This window comes from Martes martes, assembly GCF_963455335.1.
Source record: "Martes martes genome assembly, chromosome: 8".
NCBI classification, from domain to species: Eukaryota; Metazoa; Chordata; class Mammalia; order Carnivora; family Mustelidae; genus Martes; species Martes martes.
In genome coordinates this window covers 87,576,938-87,601,399 of record NC_137895.1, presented here as the reverse complement: position 1 = coordinate 87,601,399, position 24,462 = coordinate 87,576,938, and the positions used below count along the sequence as shown (strand labels likewise).

The 24,462-nt window shown below is 48.3% G+C and overlaps 2 protein-coding genes across 3 annotated transcripts in view; both read left to right on the top strand.

Annotated features, from left to right (window-relative positions):
• The first annotated feature begins 2,399 nt into the window (after positions 1-2,399).
• Positions 2,400-13,826, top strand: LOC308348343 (keratin, type II cytoskeletal 73). Of its 2 annotated transcripts, none has more exons than XM_080812356.1 (10): positions 2,400-2,899; positions 4,438-4,652; positions 5,471-5,531; positions 6,172-6,267; positions 7,001-7,165; positions 9,492-9,617; positions 10,008-10,228; positions 11,230-11,264; positions 12,036-12,220; positions 12,761-13,826. In XM_080812356.1, the coding sequence occupies exons 1-10, from the start codon at positions 2,453-2,455 to the stop codon at positions 12,881-12,883; spliced, it is 1,674 nt and encodes a 557-aa protein (XP_080668482.1). In that variant the 5' UTR covers positions 2,400-2,452; the 3' UTR covers positions 12,884-13,826. The 2 variants fall into 2 exon arrangements, with proteins under 2 accessions (XP_080668482.1, XP_080668483.1); XM_080812357.1 differs by having other exon boundaries at positions 12,036-12,068; positions 12,761-12,897.
• A 6,995-nt stretch (positions 13,827-20,821) lies between these two features.
• LOC308347115 (uncharacterized protein) overlaps positions 20,822-24,462 on the top strand; it is a gene marked incomplete at its 5' end in the record, with an annotated part of 28,404 nt that continues 24,763 nt past the window's right edge. Inside the window, 2 exons of the mRNA XM_080810262.1 lie at positions 20,822-21,283; positions 22,863-23,077. Of these exons, the coding sequence (XP_080666388.1) occupies positions 20,822-21,283; positions 22,863-23,077 (677 nt within the window). The remainder of the gene's footprint in view (positions 21,284-22,862; positions 23,078-24,462) is intronic.

Sequence of the window (24,462 nt, the reverse complement as noted above, 5' to 3'; positions counted from 1 at the left end):
AGTGTTCATGCTATTTCTTCTGCTAAAGTGGTATCAGAAGAAGGGGAAAGTATGTCCACTCCATTTTCCTGGACAGAAAATACTAAATATTCTTTTACAACATGATTTTATTGCCTCTGGGGAAGATGTGAGGTTGATTTACTGCCTCCTGTGTGTTGAACCCATCAGAGATGCCTGCCTAGAGGCCTGAGCAAAGGCTAATGGCAGCACTGGCCCTCTGTGGGAAACGGGGTTGACTTAGCAACTGGGTGAAGATCAGATAAGGATTCAGCTGGCATTGGGTTTCCCCTGGCAATAGCAGTGTCAGGATGTGAACCATAAGAGGCCCACATAGTGGAATTTTTAAAGACAGATGCCAAGGGTCTTGTCCTTGGAATGATTTCAAGGGAAATTGAAAAATCTTTTTGTCCCTCCATAATTTCCTAAGAGTCCTTCTCTCCTATGGTTCTGGAGTGACAGGGAGGATAGGGGTTGGTCTTGCCCTTAGGAACCTTTCTGGCTGTTGGGGAAGATTAGCACACACCTGGAACACACATGGAAACATTGAATTGGAGCAAAAAATAGGTACACTTAGAGCAGGCTGGCCAGAGAAGAGAGTTGGATTGAGATGTGACCAGAGAAATTTCCCTGGGGTACCCATATGGCAGGTTCACAAGGAAGAAAGGCCAGGGTGGGAGATGGGTAGTAAAGGCCACGTAGAATGAGGGCTGGTTGGGCATTAGCACTCACACAACTGCACTGCAGAGTTGACGTTCACAGTGTGACCACTGGCTGTCAGCCCTTAGGGAGTGATCTCAAGGCTTGTGACAGCAGTCTGTAGTTTTGCCGAGACATGGGTCTGAATCATGTCTGCTTTGATGCTGGTGTGCTGAAAGGAGTCAATTATGGAGTGATTCTGGCTGAAACACTCTGTATCCTCATCACAACACAGCATTGTTGGTCTTCATTCATCATGCCTATGAAGAAATTAAAAAGGGCTAAAACCTTTGTGCCTAGTGAAAAAAAATGGAAAAGATTGCTAAGTGCTGTTATTGGTGGTAGCGAAATTGAGACCATCTAAGGAAATGATTATTCTTAATAATTTGGCAGTTGCTTGGTTCTACAGTAGAGGCAAAATACTGGTGTATTGTAATACCTAATACAGAATAGGGGAATAATTTCTGGACAAAAATAGAAAAGTGGGATTGGCAAACTTCATTCAAGCACTCTGGTGAAATAATTGCATTTTTATGAAGGATATTATATATTGCGTATATATTTGGGATTTGAGAACTGTGAAATACTTGGGTCAAATACTTTGGTGTTGCCAAGGCTCTAATAAAATTCAAGTGTCTGTTCTCCCTCCTAGAATTGTGAGCTAGGCTTCTGTCCTATTAATTTATGACCCCAGATCCTAACACAGTAAGTCAACCCTTAACAGAAGACTGTTAAGTGAAGGATGGATGAAGGAATGGGTAGGTCAGTGGACAGGTGGGTGGATAGATGGACAAATACAGCCTTAATGATCTGTATGTAGGGTCAGAAGGCCAGCCCAGAGAACCTCAAAGCTGAGGCCTTTGTTTTGTTGGTTTTTTGCATCCTCTGGGATTCATACAAAAAAATGGGCTAATAAGCTAACGAAAAAAAAAAGGGGGGGCTAATGAAATGTTTGCTGTCCTCAACTAACTGAGCCTCTGTTTTCCCATTTGTGAAATGTGGATTATCATATGCCTCCCAGGCTGACTGAGTGGATCAAGCGAGCTTCAGTACTCAAGGAGTTCTTTTAATGCTGTAAAGTGCTATACTACTGTCAGCCATCGTGAATGGTGGCAATGTAATTATTTCAAGGTTAAGTATGGGGTGGTGGGAGAGCACGGGAACAAAGAAGCTGGTATGTGCAGGGCAGTCTGGCTTCACAGGAGAGCAGAAGACTTGCCTGGAAGGCCACAGCAGAGGCCCTGGATTCCCGTCTCCAGGAGCCCTGGGAAGCCAGGCCACAGAGTCTTTTCCTAACCACATAAAAGCAGTTCAGTCAGGGTCCCTGATCTGATCCTGGTAGAGTCGTGAGATCTCTCACAGATGAGGCTATCAATTAAAGGTCTTCCTCTGCACCCCTGCAATCCAGCCTCCCCTCTCCCTGAGGAAGGGCAATTGAGGCTGTGACAAACCTCTCAGCCAAGATCTTTCTAGGGATAATTTGGTCAGGCTAATTATCCCATGTTAATTAGATAAGACTCAAATTATATGAGCAAGCCTTGCAAGCCCAGCACTTTGGGAGTTTTCAAGTTATTTACCTGGTGTCTCTGATTTTGCTGGGAGAAAATGATTTTTTGCTCCCAGGCAAACTAAACCCACAAATTAGGGCAATGCCTTCCTCCTGAGCCCTATAAATGGGGAGCCTGCGATTGTAGGCTGGCGAATTGCATCTCAGCTAAGGGTTAGCATCTTATTCCATCTCTCTGGCCTTCTCAGCATGAACCGCCAATTCACCTACAAGTCGGGAGCTGCTACCAAAGGGGGCTTCAGTGGCTGCTCAGCAGTGCTCTCAGGGGGCAGTTCATCCTCCTACCGGGCAGGGGGCAAAGGATTCAGCGGGGGCTTTGGAAGCCGGAGCCTCTACAGCCTGGGGGGAACCCGGAGCATCTCCGTCAACATGGCCAGTGGCAGTGGGCGGGCAGGAGGCTATGGGTTTGGTCGAGGCCGGGCCAGTGGCTTTGCTGGCAGCATGTTTGGCAGTGTGGCCCTGGGGCCCGTGTGTCCGTCTGTGTGCCCTCCAGGGGGCATCCACCAGGTCACCATCAACAAGAACCTCCTGGCCCCCCTCAACGTGGAGCTGGACCCGGAGATCCAGAAAGTGCGCACCCAGGAGCGGGAGCAGATCAAGGCTCTGAACAATAAATTTGCCTCCTTCATCGACAAGGTGGGACTTTTTGGAGCAAGCCAAGCATAGAACCCCTTCCTTCCTCTACTTTCACTGCCCTAAGGGGCTTCCTGTCTGAAGGAGAGGAAGGCAGGACACTCCCCAGGATGCAGACACGGTGAGGACAGAGCAGGGAAGAACTGGACAAACCTGAAATCAGTGCTGAGGGGCTGGTGGTGGTGGGGATTGGTCAGAGGGGCAGGAAGAGACAGGGAGTTTGGTTTGGGAAGGTTTCCAAGAGGCAGGAGAAGTGGCCTCAAAGTTGAAAGTTGGAGAGTAACAGTTTAAGAAACTAGGAAGCTGGACAACGGAGAGCTCCATGGCAGTCTAAGATATCTATAAAGCCGTGGGACCCAGTTTCTCCTCTCATGAGACCCAGACCAGCTCAGATTCTGGTTGAAAGACAGACTCAGCTTATAATATGCCCAATGTACAAGGTGAGACAGATGGGGATCGGTGATGTACTAGAGCTGTGGTCCTGAAAAGTGCTCCCCAAACCAGCAGCATTAGGATCACCTGGGCACTTGTAGAATGCACATTCTCAGGCCTTGTCTCATACCTACTGAATCATGAGCTCTCCAGTGAGACCAGGAGCCCCCAGGTGATGCTAATGCCCACTTGAGCTTGAGAACCCCTGAGGAACAACGGGGTAGCAAGGCCTTGAGAAACAGAGACTCCCTGAGCACAAGGGAGCAGGGGAAGCTCACCGGGGTGACAGTGAGTAGGGTGGCAGAGCATGAATAAGAGTTCACTGGTTGGAGGTGGGGAAAGGAAGCCGAGGGAGAGGGAGCCATCCCACATAGCATGGTAGGCTTGTCAGGAGCATGAGGAGACTTTGGCTTTGTGAGAGTCAGGTGAATGGTGAAGGAGGAGAAGGAAGGGGTGGGCACATTGTGAAGAGCACAGGGAGGAGTTTGGATTCGGTCCTGCAGTTGATAGGGAACCACCAGGGCATTTTGAGCAAGGGAATTGTATGGCCTTTGCAGGCTACAACTTGAGAATTCTGGTTCTTTCCCTGGAGAAATGCTCTGAGATCAGAGAGTTGGACATGAAAGCAATATAGGAAGGCCCAAGACCCCCAGTCAACTGAGTACCTGCCTCTGGCTGGGCTGGGAGATAATGTGATGGAGGAGACGAAGAAGAGACAAAGCACAGGCCAGACCACCAGGCCCTGAGTAGAGGTGTTCAAGAGTGTGAAGGCCAGGACAGGCCAGCTTATGTGTCTAAGGATTTGCCTTAGAGAGGTGGACCGGGCTGCCTGTGGATACTGGTCCAGGCAGATTTAGACAGATGCAGAGGAGACAGCTCTGAGTAGCAGGAAATGAAGATGAGGTGCTTGCCTGCTCATAGAGCTGTCCCTAGAAAGGGAACCTTGGTCAAACAAATGGCCCTGGGTGGGGGAGGGCTATGAGGGATATTTCCTAAGGGCTGAGGGTTACCCTTTAAGCTAATGTAGCACAGGACAGCACAGCCACTGTCCAGGAAAAGAAACCACACAGCCCCCCTACTGACCGAGTACCTGTTGACTTGGGTCCCAGGTGCGGTTCCTAGAGCAGCAGAACCAGGTGCTGGAGACCAAGTGGGAGCTGCTGCAGCAGCTGGACCTGAACAACTGCAAGAACAACCTGGAGCCCATCCTCGAGGGCTACATCAGCAACCTGCGGAAGCAGCTGGAGACGCTGTCCGGGGACAGGGTGCGGCTGGACTCGGAGCTGAGGAGCGTGCGGGACGTGGTGGAGGACTACAAGAGGAGGCGAGTGGGACCCTGCACCTAGGCTGACTGGCCTGCCAGAGCTGGGCTTTCCCAGCAGGCACTGGGACACTTGCCACTGGCCTCAGGGTCACGGAGCTTGGATGAGAGTGGCCCATCCTGAGTTCCCCTACCCAGGCAAGATGAGGCCGTCTCTGGGTGGCTGGGCAATCCAGAGAGTGGAGAGTCAGCCTCTCAGGCAGTGAGAGGACTGTCAGGGCAAGTAATCACCTCCTTGGCATGCTCCCTCCTGCTCCCCACTGGAGAGAGCCTCCCAGCTCCTAAGCTTGCTCAGTGGGTTCCCAAGTTCCAATGAACTTGGAGGCGCCTCCCACTGCCTCAACCCAGCAGGGCAGGGAGTTGGAGTTCCTCTAATCTCCTTCAAGTTGCAGACATTTGGGCCATGCCCCCTCTTTCTGTCCCAGGGGATAGTTCTGGCTTCCTTAAGACTCATGCTTTGAGATGGGGTGAAGTTATTAACAGGGGTGGCAGGCAGCTGGAGTGACATAGGAATCACAGCTAAAAGATACACCAGGATGTTCCTGTGATTTGGACACTTAATGGGAAGAGGAAGGACCTACTTACTCTCCAGGTATCAGGGGAAATCCAGACCCCAAATTATCCGGTCCCTGGTCTGGGAGGGAATTGCTTGAAAACCCTGTCTGTAGCACCAGCTAAGAAGTCCTAGTGAGCTGGACAGATTCGCAAAGATATTGAACAATACTTGCTATATGGGACATAGTGTGGGCAACTAGTTTTCTGCTTTCATGATGAGGACACACACCCACCCCGCCTTGCTCACCACAATGCTTTTCCTGCAGGTACGAGGAGGAAATTAACAAGCGCACAACTGCCGAGAATGAATTTGTGGTGCTCAAGAAGGTGAGGAGGGGGTGCATATTTCTTGTCACCTAGGCAGTGGAGTAGGAGGGCAGGGGAGATAACAGAGGGGAGACTGAGGTCTGTGCTCCTTGTAGAATGACCTCGAACAGAAGAGCCAGAGGAGGACGGAGGGATGTACTGCTTGGGACAACTTGGAACCCTTTGATGTTAACCTAGAATATATCACCTTGTCTGCTTTTTATATTTGGTGTGAGTGGGCAGGAGCCCAGATGTGGATAGTCAATGCCCAGGTTGTGTCCACTTTGGCTTGGGAAACAGGACATGCTTTGAGAAGAGCTGCAGGTTTACGTTCCAACTCTGCCTGTCTCTGGCAAAGCACTGTGGCTGTCCTGGTCTCTGACTGCTGAATGACCCCTGTGTGGGAGACAGCACTCCCTCATAAACCCTCTCTTTGAGAAATAGAGCAATAACAAGTTTCCATTATGGACGGGGCACAGAGGAGTTCCAAAGTCTCGCAGTGATTCTTGGGTGGAAGTCCTGTTCCTGCCTTCTGGGTCTTGATTCCATTCCGTGGGGGCGGCTTGCTAGTCTCAGTGTTGGTGCTCAGATGTCAGTTCGTGGGAGAGCCCTGTTTGGGCTTCAAGAATGGCAATGTCAGGGCATCTCTGGATTCCTTTAGGATGTGGATGCAGCTTACATGAGCAAGGTGGAACTGCAGGCCAAGGTGGATGCTCTGGATGGAGAAATCAAGTTCTTCAAATGCCTGTATGAAGGGGTAAGTTTCCATCCCCCAGTCCTATTCCCAGCTCTGTCTTCTGAAAGGACAGATATGTGAACGAATAAGTGGTTGGTTTTTCATTCCTTAGTAACTTTAAGAGCCCAGGGGATCTCCAGCTTTTGGATGCTGGGGGCCATGTTGACCAAAGGAAAGCAAGACTTCTATCTCAGTGCTCCCAAATGATGTGTGCCGTCAGTCCCAGCCTGGCCTCCAGATGTCCTGGTCTCACTTCCTTCAGGAAGCCATGGGCCCTTACAGGGTTCCCACTGGTCTTCACAAGGATAGTCTCATTTTTGCCTGTCTTCTCCCTGACACTTGGGTGTCTCTCTGGGTCTTGAGCAGGAATCTCCAGGGACAGAGGTAGGGAGTCTTCACACCCTTTCTACTGCCTCTGACCATCTGGCTTCAAGCCCAAATCTGTTGGCCAAGCATATATGGGCTTCTGTGTCCTTAGCATCTCTTGTGTGTTGGCCAGGCTGTCTCCCCACTATTTTCTATACTCCTGACTTGTCTCAAATGACAGACAGATGGGCTGTTTTCTTCCTGAGCTGCTTCAAACTCCTTCAACAGTTTTCAGATGTGGTATTGAAACATCAATGGGGGGCTTGGGGGAATGCATCTTGCATCTATTTGGGAGGGCCTAGGGGATCTCCTGCTGGGAAAGGCCTATTACCTTGGCACCTTCCTCTGCCCATAAAAGGCATTTCATGTTTCCTTCTTTCCCATGTAGGAGATCGCTCAGATACAGTCCCACATCAGCGACACGTCAGTCATCCTATCCATGGACAACAACCGGAACCTAGACCTGGACAGCATCATTGCTGAAGTCCGTGCTCAGTATGAGGAGATTGCCCTGAAGAGCAAGGCTGAGGCCGAGGCTCTGTACCAGACCAAGGTGGGCTGCACACCTCCCTGCACACCTCCATGGCCCACCATGTCCCACACATTTGCTGGGAGCACAGAACTGTCCTGGGTGCTGGGGGAAACCCAAAATGAGATGAAGCTCTTAGACTGATCCACTTAGACTGGGGCGGCCATGGGAAGACATCTACAGCCAAGTGCAAATGAATGTGGCACAGATAGACTCCAGGATGTTGAGGAGACAAAGGTTAGGGGACCAGGTGGGGCAGGTCAGGACTGACTTCCTGGAGGCAGAGGGTTTTGAACTGAGTCTGAGAGGGAGCGAAACATAGGTAGTTAGCATCTCAACTTCCTCATTAATTACAATAAATTAGGGGGTCTCTTGAGTGTGATCTGAGATCAGGTAATTCCTACCTTTCATTCAAGTCCAACTGCAAGGATAAAGGGGGAGTATGAGTCCCTTAGATCTTAACTCCTCTAATGGGTTGTGGGTGGGGAAATAATTCTTTAGATAATTTGGTTTCTCAGATCAAGATGGCAGCTTCCTAATTGTTCCATGCTGCCTGTCGGGTTCCTTCTCAGGGGAGATTCACACACTTGAGGACTTATCTTGTCCCTCCCCCTGCCTCTTTGCCACTGTAAGGACAGAAGAATGTGGCCAGCAGGGGTGAGAGGAAGGGAGGCTTTCAAGGCCCAGGCAACAACAACTTTTATCCTTGATAAAAGTTCAAACTCAAGCCTCTAGTTCCCCACATCCCTTCACATGACTGCTGCAAGCCAGTGTCAGGGATGGCCATGTGGCCATGTGGCCCAGCCATTCTGGATTGTCAGTGGCCAGTGCTTAACCCCAGGTTCCTTCCAGAAGAATTAGGCAGGTCTGCACAGACATGATTTTTGGGTCACTTGCTATTTGGGGTTACCCACATTGGCACTTCTTCATCTGCGGGTAAGCATTTATGGACCAGAGTTTCATTAGTGTAGTTCTAACAACAGAATTATGAGGTCTTATTATTATTGTTCCCCTTTCAAAATGAAGAAACCAGGGCTCAGGGGGTGTCAGTAACCCGCCAAGCTCACTTAGCTGGTAAGTGATGGAGCTGGATTGAATCTAGATGACTGACTGCCAATTCCACAGTGTTCAGACAAAAGATCAGGACATGACTCTGGTAAGAAGTGTTTACAGTGAGGATTTGGGGTTGGCTGGGAGCGGAACAGAGAAGGATGCTCACCCGTTTGCTTCAAAAGGATACTGCTTGGTGTCAGAATTGGAGAAGTTAGTGCCTCCCTCTCTGTCGGTGTGCAGGGAGAGCCATCCTGCCCACACAGCCTTGCAGAGGAGCAGGAAAAGACCACTTGTCCTGCCCCAGTGTTTATCGTCCCAAGATTAGCACCAAAGATAAAACATAGGAGCATAGTGAGAATCCCCCCTGCCTTCTAGGGGACCTGGCACTTTTAAGAGGAATCCTGAACCTAGGGCCTTGTTAGGGTCAGATATGACAACCCCCAAGGCCAAGTACCAGGAGCAGAGAGAAGAAGTGCACAGCCACTAGCGTTCTGAATTTTTCCTCACGACCGGAAAGACTTCCAGTAGCCTGGGACCCAGCTGAGCTATGAAGAGGAGGAAGTCACAGAGAAGACAGGTCCCTGCCATCCAGTCATGCTAAGTCTGACAGGGAAAACACAGAAAGGTGTGCTTGTAGTACAGTGTGGTAAGATCTATGGACTGGAGTGCCAGGAGTTACGGAAATAGAAGGACACCCAACTGGGAAATCAAAGAAGACCTCCTGGAAGAAGTGACTCTGCCCTGACTGAGTTGGAAATAGCTAAGGAAAAAGGGAAAATGGATGAGGAAGGGTTTTCCAGGTGGAGGTAGCAGCTCACACAAAGACTCAGAGACTTGAGAGCACAGGGGACATTTAGGGAACGTGGAACTGTTTGGCACAGGTGTGCAGACAAGTAGATGAAGGGCAAGGGCAGTGAGAAAGGAGTCTGGAGAGACTGGTGGATGTCAAACCTGAGAACACCTTGATGCCATGCTCATAGTTTAAATTTGACCTTGACTTTGAAGGGCTGTGGGTAGAGGAACATCATAGTTGGAGTTGAGTGTTATAAAGTTGCAGTGCAGAGAGTAGAGGTTTTCAAGAGTTCTTATGGCCAAATCTAACCATCAGTGAGATGACTGTGCTTAAGGCAAACATATATTCAATGAGTGGATGGTTGAGTGAGAGGCTGTTGGTAGGCCTGGTGAGGTTGGGGCCCCCCATCCACCCATCACACCCTGAAGACAAAGGCACAGTCTGCCAGGCTGAGCTCAGCCAGGCCCCGAGTTAAGGTCTCTACTTTGCTCCCTGTCTCCCTAGTTCCAGGAGCTCCAGCTAGTGGCCGGCCGGCATGGGGATGACCTCAAACACACCAAGAACGAGATCTCTGAACTGACTCGACTTATCCAAAGACTGCGCTCGGAGATTGAGAGTGTGAAGAAGCAGGTGAAGGGGCTTTGGTGGGTCCTGGCTTATCTCCCAAGGGAGGAGTGTACTACTTATCACATGTAACTCCACTGGCCTCTCTCTTGCTCTTGGTTCTCCATCTCAGAACCTGGTTTCTCAGATGGACCCCCTGGTCTCATCCCCAACACTTAACCTCCCATCTGAGTCTGGAACAATTGGAAGGGTCTTTTCAGAAAGCCAGCTAGCTGAGAGTAACAATTCTCTCTGACCCACGTTGGCAGGACTCCTTCACCATGAATGTGGCTTTGCTTTAGGAAGTGGGGTCAGACAGAGGAGGGTCCGACCTCAGTCAGCTCACTGGGGTGAGGGGTGAAGGGAGGCCCAGAGAGCCCTAGAACTCATGGGAAAATACTACCTCCTGACCCTCAGTGTGCCAACCTGGAGACGGCCATCGCCGATGCTGAGCAGCGGGGTGACTGTGCCCTGAAGGATGCCCGGGCCAAGCTGGACGAGCTGGAGGCCGCCCTGCACCAGGCCAAAGAGGAGCTGGCCCGGATGCTGCGCGAGTACCAGGAGCTCATGAGCACAAAGCTGGCCCTGGATGTGGAGATCGCCACCTACCGCAAGCTGCTGGAGGGCGAGGAGTGCAGGTGGGTGGTGGGAGGGCTCTTAGAACGTTGGGGGTGGAAGAACTTTTGGAATCTCCCGACTCAGTTTCCCAGAGTGTGGGAGAAGTTGCTGGAGGGCCTGGAGATACTTTTCACGTCACCCACAAGCAGCTTGAAACAGCAGCAGTCAGTGAATGAGACAGTGATGTCCTTTTCATTTCTCCTATGACTTTCCAGAGTAGGACAGGGAGAAAGTCTCGGTGTGGTGCTGTTGCTGTTGTGTCTTTAACACTGCCCTGACCATTGCAAATATCCCTATTAATAAAGAGACAGTAGATCCCAGGTTCAGAGCCTCTGGAAGACAATAATATCTAGCCAAAATTTTTAAAATTGGTTTATTTTCATTATATTTATTTTTATTACTACTGTTTTTTTCCCCCTCCCCCTTTTTGGTCAGGTAGCATTGGCTTTCTTTTTATCCTGGTGATATAAAACTTCTTTTAAAGAAAAATGTATTTTTTTGTTATAAAAGACAGAGCCAATGACAAGCACTAAATATATAACAGTACATGTTCAAAACAGCAGTCAGACAAGTGTATATGAAACATTAGTGTGGGAAAACCTTGTTCTAACTGACCACCATATTACTGAGACTCACAGGGGAGAAGTTACGGATCCTAAAATCAGACATTAATGTCTGATTAATGATACTTAATGGCACTTCCGATGCCAGTATTTCCACACATGTATTTATTCCGGCACTAGCCTTGCAGGAATGAACAAATGGGATAAAGAGAAGCCCAGAGGAGGGACTCTAAGGGGTACTGTTGTTGGGGGCCACAGGTTTGCAAGTTGGCACATCTCTGGTGGGAAGAGTAGCCTTCTGGGTGGGGGTCCCAGAGACTGCAGGTACAGCGAGGCCAGCTGGCCGGCTGGAGGGGCTGCTGGAGGCTGGGCTAGGCTGCCTGCTGACTTCAAGCTGTGGTGTGGGGAGCTTGGATTCCACACACTGGAGATTCACATACACTTTTCTCTCCGCACAGGATGTCTGGAGAATACACCAACTCTGTGAGCATCTGTGAGTATTTCACACCTCTGAGGGAATATTTGTAGCCCATCACTGAATAGGAAGTAAGCAGGTACCTACTGCCAGGTCCCCATGGAACAGCGTGGGCTCTGCCTGGTAGATCACCATGGTCACCATCGCCTTACTTGCTGAGACCTGCTGCCTCTTCCTCTATGGAGCTCCCGCTGCCAGCTTCCCATCACATTCCGATATTTCACAGGGCCCCTTCCCCAGAAATCTCATCTGTGTTGGGATGAAATTCCCAGCCTGCCCTCTTCTGCCTCCCCCACACGGGCTTTCCTGCATGACGGAAGCTGTGAGCTTCCCGAGTCCACCTCCTCACTGAGAGTGGAGACCGGTGCACAGACACGGGGTTGCACCACCTGTGTTAATGCTGGCTCTGCAGCTTTTAGCCTGGTCTCCTTCTAAAACAGGCCGGCAAAACCTTCCCTAAATCAGGCAATTGGGAATTTCTTTGAAAAAAAATTAGAATGTATTCTGAAGTTAAATGCAAGACCTGTTGGCTTATGTGACGCTTTGGGGGAAGCTCTTGCTATTCTTCTTGGTCCAAAGAATGAGAAGGTGCCCGATTTGGGATCTGGGATCTGGGCTATTTTTTCTAGAGCTTGAGCCACTCAGGCATTGAGCATGTTATTAGAGTCCACAGTTGATATGAACTGTTTGCTTAAGAGGGAGACTAGATGCAGCTGGGAGACTGGAGGGGACTTGGGGTCACCCCTGTTTGGGGACATATACTTATCACTCCTCTCTGCCTCCCCACAGCGGTCATCAGCAGCACCACGGCGGGGACCACAGGTGCTGGGGCCGGCTTTGGTTTCAGCGGCACTGGAAGCTATGGTTACCGACCCAGCTCTGTCTCGGGGGGCTATGGCATGCTGTCGGGGGGCTGCGTCACTGGCAGTGGGAACTGCAGCCCCCGCGGGGAGGCCAAAACCAGGCTGGGGAGTGTAAGCGAGTTCAAGGAACCCCAGGGGAAGACCTCCGCTCTGAGCTCCCCTGCCAAGAAGACCACAAGATAAAGCAAAAGTCCATTTTCCAGCTGTCCACCTCACCCTGTTTTTCCTCTGGACTCCCTTCTCCAGGAAACCCCTGTCTCACCTTTCTCCTGGTCTCCTTCTTGCTTTCCTTTGCCACTGACATTTCCTCTCTTCTACATCCTACATTAATCTTTCTCAAGCTAGAATCAGGATTCTATCCCATCTTTCTGCTTCCATACTGAGAGACCCCCTAACTCAGACCCCCTTCCTGAAGCACTGCCAACAATGATGGCTCAGACCTTGTTCTGGTCTGCACGCCTCCCCTGGAGGAAGGTTTCTCCTCAGTCGTAACCCCCTCCATGCCCTGGCTTTGGTTATTTGGCTGCAAGCTCCATGGGGTCATGAGAGTATAGGTCCACTGACGGATCCACAGGGACTGTCTCCTGTCACAGCAACACCGGCTCAGGTGAAAGACCAGGTTATAGCTTATATCTTGTGTGGCCCCTGCAGGTATGGAGAGCTGGGAGTAGCCTTGAAGACTGGTCCCATCCACGAAGGGATTTGTGCCCTCAATATGAGAGTTCTTGTCCTTGTTTAGGCCTTACCTCTCTGCTTCCCGTGTCTCACCAATAAACTTAATAAAACTTATGCAGGACCAGGCTGCTTCTCTCTCCCAAGAGGATCCTCATCCCAGGCCATATCTCTTCCATATGTGGAGATCAACGGCTTGAAGCCTGGGGCATAGTGGTCCGGGGTGTTCCACAGCGCCCCTAAGTGTCTTTTAATCTGAGGGAAAGAGATCCTTGTACGGACCATAGGGTCACAGTGGGTCTTGTGACACTCAGGATTCCTCTCCAACAGCCATCCCCAGCAGATGCACCTTTGATTCACGCTTTTCTCAGGCCAACGCTCCAGGGAGTAGGCAATCTTTAACAACATGCAGATTATGGGCAGGGTGAGAGGGACAACACTTATCTGTGGCAGAATTTAAAACTGGTCCAGAAGCAGCAGAAAGACAGTTCTGGGAAGCCTAGGGCTCAAGTTATGGCTATTCCCTGTTCTCTGGGAAAAGGGCAAAGTAGAGTCTCTTTAAAGTAATGATCCATGTCCCGTTGGTCTTTGGTGAAGTGAATATCTATGAGTATGAGCTGTGTTGAAGCATGGACCATCACTGTGACACCCACCACCCAGCTTCCAAAACACTCTTGTGCTGAGAGACGTCTGCCAGTTTCCAAGGTCGTGATGATGCTCTCAGGACACAAAGAGCCAGGGAGAGACTGGCAGCCATTCAGGCTGGGGCTCACAGGTGCCTCTCAACAGGCTCACTGTGGATCCAGGGAGTCTTAGAGTTCAAGTCAATGGCTTTGAATTCAGGTTCAGACTCTGCAACTAACAGGGGATCAAGAGCAAAGTTCTCAAGAGTTCAAGAGTTTCATTTCGAGTCTCATTTCTTTAGTTATAAAATAGACAGACTAAGCACCTGTGTATTAATTACTCTTAGGCCAGAATGTGGTGACATAAACACATCTTATACAACTCCTGGTACAAAGTTCATACTTAATAAACGTTCAGTGGAAACAGAGTCTTGTCCTCAAATCTTTTTGCTTCAAAAACTTGACTAAATCTGGTTACTTAAAAGAGGTGTTTAGTGCTGGTGAAGCAATTCACAAGCTCCAAACTTTAAGGACACCATCGCATAAACTATATGCCAGTTTATTTATTGCCCTAAGGAGAACTTAGGGCAGAGAACTTAGGGCAGAGAACTTAGACAGAGTAGTCTCAGGGAATACACTCTCGGGGCCAGTAAAGAAATTGTGGTGAGGTCGAAGAATACTTGTTGAATATCTAGCATTTGTCTGGCATGTGTTAGTGTTGAGCATACAGAGATATATAAACCTGGTTCACTGCCCTGGATGGTGACATAACCATAAGAAATGTTAACTGGAACACGGAGAGATACTGGCAACCAGACAAGATACAGAGACAGCAAAGAGGAGAGTAGGAGCTCCAGGGAGATCAGGGGAAGCAACAGGTGCAGAGTCATTAGAGGACGGAGTTTATCAGGCAGACAAGAGGAGGGGGTGGGCATTGTGGCCAGAGGCACTAGCGTGGTGAAAACGGGTCTGATTGCTGGAATGTGAAGTTACAGGTTGGAAGAGGCCTAGCACGTGGAGAGGGAGGGAGCAGAGGTGTCTGGGGCTGGAGAGACAGGTGGCAGCCACATCATAGAGGTCCTTTCAATCTGCTATGGAGTGGAACCTCTTGATCTCAGCTCAGGTCTTGATCTCAGGGTCATGAGTTCAAGCCCCAGGTTGGACTCCATGCTGGGTGTGGAGGCTACTTTAAAAAAAAAATCTGCTATGAAGCTGGGATTTTATGTTGTAGTGTTCTCGGGAGAAGCCAACATCTTGGGTGTCAGAGGAACCCAGGTTTGAGTCCTCCTCTGCCATTCACTAACTGCTCAACTTAGGCAAAATACTTCTGCTCCATGAGGCTCAGATTCTCTATCTGTAAAAAGTTAATTAGAGAAGTTCCTGCATAAAGTTGTGAGATTGAAAATTAAATGAGAATTAATTTTATTAAAATTAATTAAAGTTAATTATCTTAAATAATAATTTAAATAAATCAGATCTATTTAAATTTATTTAAATAATAAATTTAAATCTAATATAAATATTAAATTTACAAATGAATAAAATAAAAATTAATATAAATAAATTCAAATTTATTTAAATAATTAAATTATATAAAATCAAATAAGTAATATTTATTTAATAAATAATTTGATTAATACTTATTAATTATTAGAATTAAATGAGAATTAAATTTAACAAAAGAGTGCATGAGAACTATTTAATTCACTACCTGCTGCATAGTATACGGTCAAGATAGTTACTATTATATCAGTGTTACTATTAACTCTCTTAGTATTACTAAGATAAAGGAGTCTTTCAAAAAGCCTAAGGGAGACATGAGATAGAGAAGGTCTAATAGCCATCAGATTATTTGATGAACAGGAACTCAAAAGAAAAAGCATTGGCTATTAAGAGATATTTCTACCTTCCGACTTCTATGCTTGGATCCAGAATATTAACACTGATGGCCTCAAAGGACAAACCCTGAAGTCTGAGTGGCTTAACTTAATGCAACAGAGGTCCACTTCTCACTCACAGTCCGTGGTGGAACTGGGCAGCTGTCCCACGTGGCTCTCCCAGTGCATGTCTCACAGACCTACATGCTTCTGGCTTGTAGCCCTGCCACACGGGACACATGGCCTCCAAGGTTACTGGGATAGGGGAAAAGAGAGAAGAAGGAGACACATGGGCTGCTAACTGCCTCATCCTAGAATTGACACACATCAATACCCCTCACATTTAACTGGCCTACATGGCCCCAAGGCCCGACCAATCCCCCAGGGAGGCTCGGAAATGAGGAGGAGAGGGAGGATACTTGATAAGCCCTGGAAGTCTCTGCACAGCCTTCCTCAGTGTAGATCCCCAACATTGGTCACCAGCCCAAGAATTCTTTCCCCCTGAGCGGTGCTGGGATGGTGCTGGCACAAGCGCTCTGGTCCAAGCAAACAACCTGCCTTTGGCTTTAACAGTGTAATGCTGGGCACAGTGCCATAAGCTAGGTCAGGCCACACACCACAGTAGTTATATTTCATTTGCCTTCATGTTTTTAAGGAGATATTGTAAGTCTTCTGGATTTGGGAAATGTTAGTCTATCTAATGGGGAAATAGAGAGAACTTGTTCTATGTCTCTCTCTCTTTTTTAAAAAAGATTTAATTTATTTATTTGAGAGACAGAGATCACAAGAAGGCAGAGAGGCAGGCGGCGGGGGGTGGGGGGGAGAAGCAGGCTCCCTGCTGAGCAGAGACGTCCCGATGCAGGGTTTGATTCCAAGACCCTGGGATCATGACCTGAGCTGAAAGCAGAGGCTTTAACCCACTGAGCCACCCAGGCGCCCCTGTTCTGTGTCTCTTAAAGTACATTCCTTGAAACCCTGGATCCTATAAGATATATTTGGCCAAAAAGAGGGCTCTATGATCAAACAAAGGTTTGAAAGACACTGGATTTTTTTTTTTTTACAAGAACAGTTACTTTATTTCTTTTTTTTAAACTTTAATAATATATTTTATTTAACTCTATATATCCCAAATATTATTCCAACATGTAATCAAATAGAAAATATTAATGAAATAGTTTACATTTTCTTTCTTTTTGTGCTTCAAAAAAAGTCTTCAAAATGGAGTATTTTACACTTAGAGAACATTTCAGTTTCCATGGGAACATTTAATTTTCAGGGGAAATCCTTAATCTGTATTTTAATCTTACAAAATTTATAGTTGAGGGGCACCTAGATGGCTCAATCAGTTAAGTGCCCAACTCTTGCTCAGGTGATGATCTCAGGGTAGTGAGACTGAGTCCTACATCGGGCCCCACACTCAGTGGGGAGTCTACTGGATCTCTCTCTCTCTCTCATTCTACTTCTTTTTTTTTTTTAATTTTTTATTTTTTTTCAGTGTAACAGTATTCATTGTTTTTTCACCACACCCAGTGCTCCATGCAATCCGTGCCCTCCCTAATACCCACCACCTGGTTCCTCTGACCTCTCACCTCCCACCCCTTCAAAACCCTCAGGTTGTTTTTCAGAGTCCATAGTCTCTCATGGTTCACCTCCCCTTATAACAAATAACATGGAGGACAAGTGGAGATGGAGAGGAGAAGGCAGTTACTTTATTTCTGATACTAAAGTCAGCCTACCTCTCCTTTCTTCTCTAGTTTTTAAAAATTTTTTATTTTATTTTTTGGTAAAGATTTTATTTATTTATTTGAGAGAGAGACAGACAGACAGATAGAGATAGAGAGAGCATGAGTAGGGAGGAGAGGGAGAAGCAGACTCCTACCAGGAACCAAGCAGCCCAATGTGGGACCCGATCCCGTGACCCTGAGATCATGACCTGAGCTGAAGGTAGAAGCTTAACTGACTGAGCCACCCAGGTGCCCCTGTAGTTGTTATTTATTTTATTTTTTTAAATTTTTATTTATTTTTTAAATATCTTTTCAGTGTTTCAGAATCCATTGTTTATGCCCCACACCCAGTGCTCCATGCAATACATGCCCTTCTTAATACCCACCACCAGTCTCCCCTAACCCCCACCCCCTTCTCCTCCAAAACCCTCAGTTTGTTTCTCAGACTCCACAGTTTCTCATGGTTCATCTCCCCCTCTGATTTCCCCCAATTCACTTTTCCTTTCCTTCTCTTAATGTCCTCCATGTTTTTCTTATACTCCACAAGTAATCAAAACCATATGAGAATTGACTCTCTCTGCTTGACTTATTTCACTCAGCATAATCTCTTCCAGTCCCGTCCATGTTGATACAAAAGTTGAGTATTCATCCTTTGTGATGGAGGCATAATACTCCATTGTATATATGGACCACATCTTCTTTATCCATTCATCTGTTGAAGGGCATCTTGGCTCTTTCCATAGTTTCGCAACTGTGGCCATTGCTGCTATGAACACTGGGGTACAGATGGCTCTTCTTTTCACTACATCAGTATCTGTAGGGTAAATACCTAGTAGTGCAATTGCGGGGTCATAGGGAAGCTCTATTTTTAATTTCTTAAGGAATCTCTACACTGTTTTCCAAAGTGGCTGCACCACCTTGCATTCCCACCAAACAGTGTAAGAGGGTTCCCCTTTCTCCACATCCTCTCCAACACTTGTTGTTTACTGTCTTGTTAATTCTGGCCATTCTAACTGGTGTAAGGTGGTATCTCAATGTGGTTTTGATTTGAATCTTGCTGATGGTTAATGATGATGAACCCCAAAGAAGACATACAAATGGCTAAGAGACACATGAAAAAATGTAGTTTTTTAAAAAATAACTCACCTATAAAAACACTAAATGCTCATATGAGAAAATTCAGAAATACTAAAAAGTAGGAAAAAACCCTTATTTTTTAATGATCTCATTTCCAGTCACTGTCTTTGGAAAACACTGAGTTTTGTAGCATCCTTTAGAGCAGCTTTCCTAGGTGGTCCACAGTGACAGATCTAAAAAGCCTGGCAATGTGATGCCAACTTCATCTTTTTTTTTTTTTTTAAACCCAACAGGGAATCCATCCCCACACTTTTTTCCCTACATGATACCTATTAATCTCCAAAGAATCAGTGTTTCAGGGCAAACAAGAACCTGTTTAATCACAGCATGTTTGCAAATCCTTGCTTGGAGGAACCATCTGTCCATCCTTTTTTGTAGAACTCTGGTTTCAAAGGGTGATGTTTATTGCTTGTCTCCCTATCCAGGGACTGCTTTCACCCAGAACTAGTGGTAGAGGTAGTCGTGGAGCCCAAGATGACACAGAAAGACACTGTCAGAGGCAGTTGCCATGAGAAGCCCTCCTCCCAGGCTTCAGCCACCTTTTGATCTGTCCATGTCCCCACACATCCAATGCCTCTGAAACCTGGACATGCCACTTTGGTCTGTATCTGTAAGAAAGGTGAGCCTGGGGGTTCAGGAATTCCTGATTCATCCAGCCAGTCAACCCCCTCATAGGAAGATAAGAAAAGGTCATCCTTCCTCTTCCTTGACCCTGGGCAGAAGTGGCTTGGTTCTACAGGACTCAGTGTCTCAAATTCTTAAGAAGTTTCCAGAAAAAAGGAGACTTCAAAGGCTCCCTTTGAAAAACAATCTTATGTAATTTTCTCCCATTTCAATTGAAATACTTTTCCACTTTTCTATTCTCAATGACCAGAGTTAATAAACTCTCTCCTGTACTTGTGGAAAAAAAACTGGTTAAATTTATGGGCTGTAGGAAGCAATATAATGGGAAGTATAACCTTGAGTTTCTTGAGGGGCCTGCTGGTCACCCAGATTCACTGACACTGCCTCTTCCCTATCCGGAGGAAATGGACAACAGGGTCTCCCCTGAAGAAGCATAGAGAGCCCACCATCTTTCCCACCCAGGATATTCCAGACTCTTCTATCTGTTCATCTGTGGCTGGCGCCATCTCCATCACTCACCGAGCCTCCCCTCCGCCCCTCCCCCCCAGCCTTATTCCCTGTGGGGTAAACACCTTGGTTGTTATTATGCTCTGTTATTGGTTCAGCTGAGGCTGTGTCACTCAATTACCCCCAGGTGCCACCTGGCCACCCCATGAGGGCTCCAAGAGGAGCCCAGGCCCCAGGGTATAACTGAGGGCACAGCGATGAGCCTCGTCTGTTTCACACTCATCCTGAATGTCCCTGGTGCTGAGGCCGGGGCCGAGCATGGGCTGAGCAGGGGAGGGAAGGGTTAATCCAGGCACCTATTAATCTGATGGTGGAAATGGGACACACACCCAGGACTCAGACAAACTGAGAAATAGGAGTGATGAAATAGAATACCACCTGGGTACCAGAAGAGCCGTATGGGAAGGGGCTCTTCTGACAGAAGAGGAGAATTAAAGGCAACTTAAGTTGGAAAAAGGAAAGTGGGTTAGATTGGAAAAGATACTTATGAGCTTATTTGGAATGAAGTTCAAGAATCTAGTTCTTGATTTTTTAGACTGGAGGTGTCTTTCTTGGCCCTTCTCAACTTGTTCTTAATACTCAATCACATTTTGATCCGGAATCAGAAATGCTAGGGCAACGAATGTCCTTATTGGGGGTTCCTTGAATGGGGTGAATGATTTTCTTCTGCAATTAAAGAAAAAGAAAAAACTCAAATTCATGTAAGACTGTCTTCCAGACCACCTTCCTGTACCATCTCCTCAGACCGCCTTCCCTTCTTCCCAGTTAGTATCTCCCTCACTTTTATTACAAAATGTTTTTCTGGAGAACTCTTTGAGCTCTGCCCCAAAATAACGCCCCCTTCTCCCCACCACACCTGCCCCAGCTCTTGTGACCAGAGCTCTCACTGGCCTGAACTCTGTCCCTGTGTCTGGACTTTCCCCAACAGACTGAGAATTCCTTGCAGATAGGCCAGAAGTCTCTACCCTCTGGGACTTCCCTCCAGTACTCAGGACAGAGCTGTCCTCTTCCGGAAGTCTGGGGAAGCAGGAGCTAGCTGACAGGCTAAGGATGATTCTCTGGAATATTCTTGATCCTGTTCATGTCCTTCTGAAGCAGAACTGGCCTGGACATCTTCTCCCCTATACCACGCTCCTCCACCTGGTGGGAGGGTGTCTTCCCCCACCCCCAAGCCAGACCCAGTGGAAGCTTCTACCATAGATCTTGGCCGTGATAACCCTAGTAATTGGAGGGCAGCAAGTGGAGATAAGGTAGCCAAATTATTATAATGCAGGAGGTAAGCAAAGCAAATGCAGGGTTCAGGATCATTTTATAGGGAATTCATGAGGAGTTCAGGGTGGGAGAGACAAAAATCTCAGGGAGGGGTGGTAATTTCCTAAACGGAGAACCTGAGAGGCCCCATGTGGCTAATAGATGCCCCCGACCTACAAATTAGGCTGCCTGCAGCCGGCTATTTAAGGGGTTAGGGGGGAGCGAGGCAGGCCAGCGGAGCCGCCCTCTGCGTCCCTGTCCCACCTAGCGTCGCGCTCCGCAGCCCGTCTCCCCAGCATGAGCCGCCAGCTGCACCACCGCCCCGCCGGCGAGCGCACAGGCTTCAGCGGCTGCTCGGCCGTCATCTCGGGACGGGTGAGCACCAGCTCTGCCTCGTTCCGGGCCGGCGTCAAGGGCACGGCCGCCTTCGGCTCCAGGAGCCTCTTCAGCCTGGGGGGCGGCCGGCGCCTGGCCCTGTGTGCTGCGGCCGGCCGGGGCGGGGCCTACGCGCTGGGCCACTGCTCCGGCTCGGGCGGCGGCCGGCTGGGCGGCTTCGTGGGCACAGTCTTTGGCAGCGCGGGGCTGGGACCCGTGTGTCCGTCCGTGTGCCCGCCCGGCGGCATCCCTCAGGTCACCGTCAACAAAAGCCTCCTGGCCCCCCTCAATGTGGAGCTGGACCCTGAGATCCAGAAGGTGCGCGCCCAGGAGCGGGAGCAGATCAAGGCGCTGAACAACAAATTCGCCTCCTTCATCGACAAGGTGGGTCCTCAGATGTCGGTTTGGCCCCCAGCTACCAGTGTGCCCAGGGGTACTCCCTCTGCCACTGACAGTTGCTTGAAAACTTGGGCGACCTGGTTATCTGTAAAATGGGCAAAACAGTGGCTCTTACCTCACATGATGATGTGAGGATGAACTGGATGTTTATAAAGGGCTTGGAACAGAGCTTCTCACTCACTCTCTCGCCCCCCACCTCATGATTAACAGAAGCCTAATTTTTCCTTCTGGGACAAGACCTTGGGATGGAAGGGGGTGCACCACAGGTAGGAGACATATGGAATGACCCTCTGAGAGTTCACAATACCAGACAAGGAGATGGGGACACATATCCAGGACAGGAGCACCAGAGGGATACTGACCAGGGAGTATCACAGGACATGATGCTTGGTGAAGGGAAAGGACTTAAAAGGTGGAAGTGGGATGGGGGTATAAGCCAGGAAGGGTTCTGGAGGAGATGAGAGAAAAGGACCAGAAAATGGAAGGGTGGGGCTATTGAGGAGGGCCTGTCAAGTTACATGTGTGGATTTTGTGTGTGTCTTTGGGGAGGGGGACATGCAGGGTTTAAAAGGGAAGATATTCCTGGTGACTCAGAGGCAGTGACCCCAAAGGATAGAGAGCAGAGAAGGAATAGGTTTCTATATCCAAGCCTGGGCAGAAGATCTGGACCATGACTCACAGGGGACATAATCCAGATAAAAGCTGAAATTAGTCAGTGCCTGGTGCTGTCCCAAGGGGTCCTCATATATCACACGTGACCCAAGATTCTGTTATCATTCTGCTTCGTGGATGAGGAAACCAAGACAGAGGGAGGCTAAGAAACATGCCCAAGTTGATAGAACAGCAACAGCAGATGGTGTCCCTCACCACTGTGCTTGGGAAGAGGAAGGGAGGTGGTTGGAGGTAAGGGGGCAGGAGTAGAAGAAATAGAGCTGCTATCCCAGGGGACAGGGTTCATTTTCCTCTTCAGAGTCTGTTCCTCCCCCTCACGTTCCCTTCTCTCCCTAAAGCTAGAGAAAGGGAAGAAGAGGAAGGCTAGTGAGTCACAGAGACTTGAAGTTTTTGAGTCCAAACGTGTGAGACCTTTTGTCAAGTATGCAGGAACCTTGTAAAGATGCGATAACCCACTTTGAAATGAAAACCAAAGAAACCAGCCAACCAAGAGCAACTGAGGTTGCACCTAAGAGAGGACAGGTTAACCACCAAAGTGACCCTCCGTCCCATTCCCCCATTACTGTTTCTCTCTTGGTTCCTATCTTCCTTCACTCTGAAAACCCCAGCATTTATGGCAAAAGAAGCTACCTGCATCATGTGATAACTCATGGTGGCATTCATTGATAGCATTGCTTAAACCTACCTCCTTGATTTCTTTTAGACTGAGTCTTATTTCTTGCCTTGGAGACCCAGATAAGCACGTCCTCATGGCTGAATCTATTCTCTGATGCGTCTTGCTCTTTCCTGCCTCCCACCGTAGGATGACTGAATCTGATTTTTAGGGCCCTCTCCCCACTGTTGAGAGGCAACAACGTGGGGATTCTGGGCTATGACCACCTTTGGGTCCCAGGTGCGGTTCCTGGAGCAGCAGAACCAGGTATTGGAGACCAAGTGGAACCTACTACAGCAGCTGGACCTGAACAATTGCAGGAAGAACCTGGAGCCCATTTATGAGGGCTACATCAGCAACCTGCGGAAGCAGCTGGAGACACAGACAGGGGACAGGGTGCGGCTGGACTCGGAGCTGAGGAACATGCAGGACCTGGTGGAGGACTACAAGAAGAGGTGAGTGGAAAGGCAGAGAATCTGCCCCTGGAGGGCCTTGATTACAGATGAGGTTTCGATTTGGAGTCAGCATTTTTGCCTTTTTCCATCCCTTACTATAACATTTGCTATTTCCTTTTCCATAGGGGAGCGGGGGAGATCCAGACGGGTTGAGACTTAGGAAGAGAAAAGATCTATCCAGGGTGGTGCCCTGAATTTCTAGGAAATGGTGTGCCCAACTTTTAACATTGGAAATGGAGAAATGGGGACAGGAGAGTTGTCTCAAAACCAGATGGACAACCCAGATGGCTTTGTAGCTCCTCCTGCATGAGGTCTTCCGTGGGAGTACCTAGAATGTGAGCCATAACATCAATCCCAGAACAAATCCTAAAGCTAAGCAAATAAGAGTTTTAAAAAATTTTTTCATGTTGAGGTGTCTCTGTGCTGCTGAATCCCACCATTAAAGAGAACGATTGAAAATGTACTTGGAACCAGAAATAATTTCTCCTGGATTTGAGCCAGTGAGGAGAGCTTGACACATCCTGGCTTGGCATGAGCTGATATTTTGGAAGTTTGCTTCCAGGTGCCAGGATTTCTAGGGAAAGATAACTTCTTCCACAATTCAAGGGGATGGAGTTGGTCAGAGCTGAGCGATTTCTCTTGTTCCACATTCAATCTGCCGGACCATCCCTATTCTGAACTACCCTCAAGTGGAACTCTGTTCTGAGTCCTGCATGGAGTCCTGAGGGAGGAGGTGGCATGGTCTCTCACCTTGGAAAACATCCAGATTGTGGGGACAGGCTTGACAAGCACTTTCAGAGAGCCCCCAGGAAGTGAAACGAATACAGTGTGGATTGAGATTGAATGGCATTCAGATGGAAATTGCAGCCCAAATCAATGTCAATCCACACTGTATTCACCGTATGGATTGAGATTGGAGCAAAATTCTGGAAAAAAAAGAGGGGGTTTCCAGGCACAGCCCAGATGTCAGGTTGGAGGCCCCCAAAGGTCTTGTTGCCTCTGGAAGGCCAGGTGTTCTGGAAATACCACTCAGTTGAGCTGATGATGGGTGAGCCTCCTGGTTTTCTGTGGACTTCAGTTTTAATATTTGTAAAATTCAGATACTGACACCTGCCTTACCAACTAAAGGAGCTGTTGAGATGTTGAGATGCTGTTACTAATGTATTATCAGCTCTTTTTTTAAAAAAAGATTTTATTTATTTATTTGACAGACAGAGAGCACAGGTAGGCAGAGAGGCAGGCAGAGAGAGAGGAGGAAGCAGGGTCCCTGCTGAGCAGAGAGCCCGATGTGGGGCTTGATCCCAGGACCCTGGGATCATGACCTGAGCCGAAGACAGAGGCTTTAACCCACTGAGCCACCCAGGCACCCTATTATCAGCTCTTTA